Source organism: Pelmatolapia mariae, linkage group LG13, assembly GCF_036321145.2.
Source record: "Pelmatolapia mariae isolate MD_Pm_ZW linkage group LG13, Pm_UMD_F_2, whole genome shotgun sequence".
Classification (NCBI taxonomy): domain Eukaryota; kingdom Metazoa; phylum Chordata; class Actinopteri; order Cichliformes; family Cichlidae; genus Pelmatolapia; species Pelmatolapia mariae.
Window position 1 is genome coordinate 25,146,030 of NC_086238.1, and position 8,515 is coordinate 25,154,544.

General features: G+C 42.3%; 1 protein-coding gene across 1 annotated transcript; it reads left to right on the forward strand.

The window, feature by feature from the left end:
• Nucleotides 1-1,116: 1,116 nt before the first annotated feature.
• LOC134640063 (peroxisomal membrane protein PEX13-like) lies at nt 1,117-3,961 on the forward strand. The gene is made up of 3 exons (XM_063491640.1): nt 1,117-2,704; nt 3,094-3,216; nt 3,385-3,961. Exons 1-3 carry the CDS (start codon nt 2,581-2,583, stop codon nt 3,504-3,506), a joined length of 369 nt encoding a protein of 122 aa, XP_063347710.1. The 5' UTR covers nt 1,117-2,580; the 3' UTR covers nt 3,507-3,961.
• The last annotated feature ends 4,554 nt before the right edge of the window (nt 3,962-8,515 follow it).

Genomic DNA, 8,515 nt, shown 5'->3' on the forward strand with positions numbered 1-8,515 from the left:
TGTCCTCTATCCTGAGGAACCAGGGATCAGTGTGGCGGTCTGCAGTTTGTACAAAGATCACTTGGTTACTACTGAATCAAAACACCTGAAGTAAAAGCCCCAAATTAAGATGAATTTAACAGGTAAAGGAGACTTTACTCACCTAGATATTTACGCACACCCACAGCAACTTAAACATTATAATGGCTTCAAACTCACATTGAGGCCTGTGGGGCACTATCAGCCACTGAAACAGTAGACAAATGAATATTTCATACCTGAAGGCTGCCTGTTTATCTAAGGGAGATGAACAATACATTATAATTGTATATAATAATATCACAGATGATAGATTAAATAGGTTTTTGATAGATGCTTGTGCATTCTTAAAGTCTTATATGTTGAATTGAACTGAGTATGTCATCTGTTCAAAGCCTCTCCCAGTCAGTGCTGTTCTCTATGCCTGTCTTACTCTACATGATATTTTTTAACATCAGCATGCTAAAGGACTTGTTTGGAAGAGACTGCTATTTTATATGCTAAAATATGTTTTTCTTCTGGGCCAAGTTGGTGAAAACACTTTATTATCCTCTAATAGATTTTGTAAATGCTTGGTGATGGTAGTACCCAAAACTAGCTGCATCAGGTACTTCCCTGTGTATTTGGAGAGGATCAGAAGTCCCAGGAATAAAAAAAGCCCCCAAAACAAAAACGGCAACTAATTATTTATCTGCACAGCCGTACAAGTGGCTGACTGCTAGTTTGGTCCTCTGAGGCCGTGTCCTAGTCAGAGTGTCTCGCTAGATTTCTCTCTCTTCTGTTAATTGAGCGTTTTTTGTTTGTTTGTTTTGTTGCAGTTCTGGGTAATAAGTTAAATTAATAAAATAAATATTGTAATTGCATTTCTGTTTGTTCTGTACTTGCTAACTGTCAATTCAGAAGAAAATGTAGCTGCTGTCTTCCTGTTGCTGTTTGCCAACAAACTCAGTTCCTTTGCCCGATAATTTACTTTAAAAAAATGCCTACATGTATATTTATAAGCTGAGTTATTATATAGCTGAATAATTATATCTTTCAATTCATAACTAATAATGTTTTATTTTAAATTTGTGTCTGTGTCTTTTAGCTTCTTCTGCTTATTATTGTTATCCATCCATTTTCTTCTGCTTATCAAGGACTGGTTTACCCGGGCAGCAGCCTAAGCAGAGAAGCCCACATCTCCCTCTCCCCAGCCACCTCCTCCACTTCTTCTGGGATAACACCAAGACATCCTCAGGCCAGCTGAGAGATATAGCCTCTCCAGAGTGTCCTGGGTCTGCCCTGGGGCCTCTTTCTCCTTTTCTCATCAGCCTCTCTTCAACGTGAAGGAATAGCAGTTCTACTCTGAGCCCCTTTTGAGTAGCTGAACTCCTCAGCCTGTCTTTAAGGGAGAGGCAACACCCTTAGAGAAAGCTCATTTTTTTTCATCTGTCAGTCCTCTGCTCACCTGTCCCCAAACTCCTAAACGAGACCCAGAGAAGATTAAACTCCTCCGCTTGATGCTGCAAGTCATTGTTTTTTCTTGTCTTTTTCTCAACATTTTCCGATAATTCTAAAAATATATGTACAACAGTTTGTTTGTACAGTCAGCATTTGTATATATACAGCAGTATTCTCAAACAAGCAATAGTGAACGCACCTGTGTGAGGCAAATTCCACAATCACAGTTCAATCAGTCCCCCCACCCTGACACTTTTTTCCGCTTTAAGTGAGGAAATGGAATTAAATCTGGACACATCTTTATCTTTTTTGGACATATCAACATATCTTTTTACGGTTAAGAGAATATGGTCATCAGATTGGAGAAGCTGAACAATCAGAGCTGTGATAATGATATTTAAGGTGTGTTGACTGGTTCATAATGTCAGCTCATGTCAGAAAACATCCCATGCTAAAAGTTGCCACTAGCTGCTGGTTGATGGTGAATTTATTGTGTATTTTCCACAGTCTGTACAGATGAAGAGTAGCAGAGCTGGAGATGAGGCAGGAGGAAGTGTTGACTCAATTCAATTTCAGTTTATTTATATAGCGTTAATCACAACAACAGTCACCTCAAGACACTTTATACTGCAAGGTGGAGGCCCTATTGTAATACAGAGAAAACTAAATGATCAAAAAAAACCCTTTTGAGTGAGCACTTGGTGACTGTGGGAAGGAAAAACACCATTTTAACTGGAAGAAACTTCCAGCAGAACCAGGTATAGGGAGGGGCAGCCTCTGAGGACTGGTTGGGGTTGAGGGGAGGGAGAAAGGACAAAGGACACGCTGTGGAAGAGAGCCACTCTATGAGCTGTTCATTCAGTTTGTGGTTTAGCTTGACTCCATGACGTTTCGAACTAATGCTTTGCTCAATTAATGTTGCAATGAATTATGGGTGGATTTTACTGATATTCTATCTTTATGTTGTCACCAAACAGATCTACAGATTTGGGATAAGCTACAGGCTCCTCCACCCCTGCTGGCTCTTCTGTCCTGCCCAGGTTGGCGCTCCTGGTGCCCCCTCGTCAGGTCCAGCAGTCCTACCGTCCATCCAACAGCTCCTTCTCCCCTCTTACAGCCTCTATGGGAGCTCCATCTGTGGTGGCTACAGGCCTTACAGCTACAGCTATGGTGGCGGCTATGGTGGTGGCTACAGCCTGGGAGGATACAGACACACACCTCACCTTGAAGACGTCCCCCCCAGCAGGTTTGTGCAGCAGGTGGAAGAGATGGAACAGCAAGCACTTACATATTCACATGAGTACATTTTGTTGTTTTGAGAGGTGTACTCAACACAGGACAGTGGCTGCAGGTGCTAATTGTTTTGAGTTAAAGTAATTAAGGCTGCTGTTGTAAAGTTTGATAATAGAATCTGAACCTGGTAATGTTCAGGGCTGCAGTACACGTGTAAAGATGAGTCTGCTTGTATGACATCATATGTGCCTTTGTGTAACTCTGTGGCAAATAAATTGGGTACCATAGCTCCATATGCCATTAGTTACTTTACAAGTGTAAGGAAAAGCAGAAGGACTTGTTTTTGGTTAAGACCAGTTAAAATTATGAATGTCGTTAATTCAGTTTCCTTGCTTGGTTTAGACACTAACTGGGCGAGCGAGGAGGACGACCACGTGGTGGCCAGAGGAGAATATGACTTGACAGCTGCTTCTCAGGAGGAGCTTTCTATGCGAGCTGGAGAGATGCTCAACCTCGCTCCTAAAGGTGATGAGCTTTTTACTGGCTGCGGGACATTTGATTCTGAGTGCTTTGACCCAAAACCTTCTATTTTTGTTTTCCTTATCTTACAACTAACAGATGAGGGCTCTTCTTTTGTGTGAGCGTGCCCCATGTTTACATCTATCACAGTGTTTTCCTCTCCCTCGTGTTTAGAGCTACAGCCCCGTGTGCGTGGCTGGCTCCTGGCCAGTGTGGACGGTGAGACCACATGCTCGTCCCAGCCAACTACGTTAAGATCCTCAGCAAGAGAAGAGACCGCCGGGCCACAGATATGAGAGGCTCGCTCAGGCCCAGCAGGCAAACACGCAGGCACCCCAAACAACCTCGTCTGCACAAATACCCTAATCTGTGCCTCTCCTGCAGCCCATAAACGTACAGCATCTACCCACATCATGTACAGTACTTGAATGATCCATCTCGTCTTTCAGCTCAGTCTCGTCAGATTCATTAGGCTCAGCTGTGTCCCCCTCCTGTGTGCAGTTTCCTCGTTTCCCTCTGTGTGTATTTATAGTAGTGATGGCCAAACAAAGCTTTCTGAAGCATTGAAGCTTGTGTTGAAAAACGATTCATTACTGGAAGCTTTTTAACACAGTCCTCTCTGGTGACATCTGGTGGTCAAAAATATGAAGAGCAGCTTGAATCTACAAAAAAACTGAACTGCGTCATTATGATTGCCCACTCTACACAGTGGAATTCACAATTCACAATTGGACATCACTGATCACGTGACTGTGGCCAAATGAATCAAGCATCGACAGAGTGCTTCTGAAGCGGTGTGTTGGTGTTTTTTGACACACGCGCCGGAGCGTCAGCTTCAAGCGGGCCCTCACTAATTTATAGCATTTGTCCTCTTGTGTGTGTTACTGGTCCGTCTGTGCTCCTCCATGCTGTTTTTCCTGCTTGTCATCCTTCGTGTTTTAACTCCATTCCCTCGTGTCCAGGTTTGTTATTTGGTTCTCAGCTTTCCCAGTTTAGGTTTTCTTAGTTTTGTTTCTCGCCTCCCTCGCCTTTGTTTGTATGTCACTCTCCATGAATAAAGCTCACTCACATCAGCAGTGCCTGCATCTTGGGTCCTCCATTTATATCTCAACACGCAAACCCTGACATTTATGGTGTAGTTACATACTACTAGGAAGTGCTGACAAAATATGAAATTATGATGCTATTTATATAGAGGCACAATACCAACACAGAACAGCGGGGACACAGAACCAAAACCTAAGAACTAACAAAGACACATCAAGAAATCAAAGATTAATAAAACAAAACAGAAAACACTGGGCCATCGACCCAGGACCGTGACATTCAGTTTCTCAAGGAATAATCAAAGCAAACATTTTTTTCTTTTTATGAATAAGAGATTTCCTTTTTTGGGTTACATGATGGTGTAAGTTCCAGCACAGCTCATTTAGTTTGCAGAAGTGCTCCGAGGCCCCTATGAAACATAATTGAAAGAATCTAATAAATTAGAGGGTGCAATAGCTGTAGTATGACTTTTTGTCCTCATGCTGCATGACGACTTTACTTTTTTTTGTTTTTTTGGTGGGAGGAAGTTGACATCTCAGTCCATTGTGACGTGCAGATCTTTGACTGGCTTATGAACTCCGTCAGGAGGAACTCTGCAGGAGAGGGAAACAAGGACAAACAAACCCGGCTTGGTAAAAAGGAACAAGAACAGAAAAAAATCAACATTATTACCCATCCCTGATCTGTCATTTACACCACCTGTGGCGCTTGATTTATTGGTCACTAAACGTGGTGTGTGTTTGGTGCGTCACTGGCTGCGTGTTCTGTGTTATTTGTCGGTGGTGGGGTTTGGGCATTGATATTTGAAATCACAGCAGAGAGACTGGATGTGATGTCAGAACCCTCTAAATCTTGTAATTTACAGATATTTAATTCCAAATGATTTGACTGCATCGTTGTGTCTTTGAGTTATGACCCAAACTATCTATCAACTTTGTGAATAAATTCACGTCCCCCTGTGACTCATAATTACACCACAGTTCAGATGGCATGAATGAGTCATGAGGTCACACCAACAGTGACAACATCAGCAGTGGCATCACTAAAGTTGCCAGGTGAGTCCATAAATAGAACCCGTGACGTGGAGCAGGTACCGCCGTTTGGACAATGCCACGACGCAGGTATAGACGCAAACATGCGAGGTCTTCTCGCCCCGTTCGCAGACGCAGGAGACCCCACAAGGCCTCCGGTGTCCGCAGACGTGGGAGAAGATACCGTCGCAGACATTAGACAATCTCAATAAACATGTAGGATGAACATCAAAACTGTGGTCCAATCAAGTTTTTTTTAGATAAGATATGTTGTTGTTGTTGTTTTGTGTGTGTTTGTTATCAATGTTGTGAAAAAAGTTAAGCTTAGTAAGCCATGAAGCACTGATTACTCATAGGAAAAGCACCAATAGGAGACAGAACAGGCTGCATACTAATTAGAAGGTGTTATTATTCAGTCTGTACATCGAATAGAAGGCACTAACCACAAGGTGATCTTCAATGCATCTCTGTGTGAATGCGAACGGCGCGAGAAGACCCCCACTAACTGCATGTCTTTAGACTGTGGGAGGAAGCTGGAGAGAACATGCAGACTCTACACAAAGACCCCGGCCTGATGAGGTTAGGGTCCTGAGTTCGATACCCTAAACTGAACGCAGGACAGAGGAAGGGATGGGTGATGTTCATGTGTGCCCAGGTGTATGATGTGGCTCTTTGTCTGTGACTGGTTGGCTGCCCCAGCCCTGGCCCTTCATGTATTTCAGTAAAGTCTTTTTCTCCCGTCTCCTCCTCTTGTTTACATGTTTTGTAAACATGTTTTGTGACCCATTCCTTCTGTCATGTGTGTTTCCCCCCCAGCCTTCATGTTCTATTTATGCTTAGTTATGTCCATGTCTCATCTCCAGTCCCCTTTTCCCTCTGTATGTATTCACAGTGTACGTGTTCCTCGTCGGTTCGTCATGTTCAGTCATGTTAAGTCTGCGTGTCTTATTCCTAGCACGGGGCGCCCACAGAAACGCAAAGCAGGAGATGAAGCATAGCTGAATATGTTTCCAAACCAACTTCATTGTAAGCCAAAGACTAGAAAATATGGTGAAGCATATCTTCCCTTTGGCTTCACCTGCACAAGTGCCAAGGTAGGTCTCCCCTGCAGAATTGGTTTTCCCTTTGTCGGGAGCACGCGCTGGGCTCTCCAAATCACGGACAAACAGTATCCCACATTTTTGATTTTTAGTTCACAAACACTTGTTGTAATGACTAACTACTCCTGACATTTTGGAGATGTTAGCTCTTTATACAGTAAAGTTACAGCGGGATAAAAATAATATCAGGCTGATCCTGCCACGATTTGTTCCCCTGGTTCAAATCACAGACAAACAGTATCCCACAGCTGTTTATGTTTTTAAACCCATTTTGCACAGAGAGGCATTTTTTGAAAAATGTATTGATCGCAATGTTGAATATTATTACACAGGAAAAAAAACAACTACATGTAAAATAATCACACCGTGACACCTCTGCCTTTGTAAATGGAGGGACAGTAACTGCGTGTAAAAACTGCAGATAGTCAGATTAACAGTATTTCGTCTCTATCTGCCATTCTGCAATTCATCTCATGTAAACAATAACATGGCGCACAGCGTGACGTGAAAAAAGGCACAAACCTTTGACGTTGCGTGACGAACTCTGTATTCCTCGTCCACACGTAAACGCAAAAAAGGAGTTTTAAAAAATCTCTGTTTTCGGTGATTCGAAACGCTGTTTACGTGTGGACGTAGCATAAAAGAGTTAATAGTTTATTTTATTACTGCCTGTAATTTATTGCAGATTACATTTTTCTTGTAAAACAAAGGGGGGCCCAGGAAAAAAAGTTTGGGAACCACTGCCCTAGAGGAACTTCAGAATCATCCCTGGCTCAAATGACTTATTGATGCCAAGCAAAACAGGGTCACAGAGCAGAAGCTCTAACAGAGCCTGAGTCAGCCTGAGTTATGAATACAGTTGTGGTCTAATGTTTTGTCAGTGGTACAAAGTTTGCTTTTGTGCACTTTGCCACTTCAGTTTGTATTTAGAGCCACAACTGTATACACAACAGACCGAACATGCTCAGCTTTGCCAAAGCTTGCAGGAATTGGAGTTTAATTTGATCAATGAATTATTTCCGAATCAACAAAAAAATGGGCAAATGTAAAGAAATGTATCAATCAGGGAATTAGTAGCAACATTAACTGGACAATCTAAATTTGTTGGTTAATTATTAAATGAATCTGGATAACTCATCCTGCATCTCCTGTGATTTTAAGTCACTGATATTGATTTATTAACGATTATTTGTTTGTACTAATGTGTCACAATTTCCTTGAACGTTAAAGGGTCTGGATTTCTTCTCTTAAGCGCCTCAGGGTGATCATCCTGTCCTGTCAGACTAAGAAATGCAGTTGTGAGTTTTTCATTGCTTCGCCTGCACAAAATACCTAGGCACCAAAAATGGTCCAGCTCTCTCCTGCTGTCCTGTTGTATAAGGCGCACACAATTCACCGTGATGAGAGGATAACTTTTGTCACTGCTCCTGTCCTTGATCCTCTGAGCCACTTAAACACCAAACTACTTGTGCGCTGTAGGGGCTTTTCTAATGGTCGTGCTAAGGAGTCCTTTCCCTCCCATCAGTTGCAGAATGCACTCAGAGTTGTACAACACTGGTGTAAATATCAAGATGATGCAACTTTGAACATATTTAGGTCAACAGACTTTTGACTAAAGTAAGAAGAAAAGTGAATCTAACAAATAATATGAATTGGTGTTAAATAGTTACTAGTTAGTAGACAGTAACTAGGCCAGGGGATGCTAATCACCTGCCAAGGAATATTAGTGACTGACTTATTGATGCTAGTTAATAGCTTAGGTATTCTATGTGGTAACCTGGCAAGTAATCACTTGCCTTAAAAGTCTCGCCAGTCCCCTAGGGACACTTGTTGGTGGTATTTATTTGTTCATGTTACAGGCCTTGCTGTAGTGGGCGTGACCACAGATTACAATCCTGTAAAACAGGAGAGATAATGAACAGAGGAAATTTGTTCTTGTTCAGTTTCCCTTTCAGGTGAGGTAACTCTGGGTTGCTCTGACATATAAAATGTGTATTTATTTTCTGGACTCTCTCTGGATTCCTCTGCAGCTGATATGTTGCTCTCAGATTCACTGTTTGATGCTGAGCTTGTGGTGACATATGACATCAATCTGCATGCATATATGACATCACACTGTATGCCTGA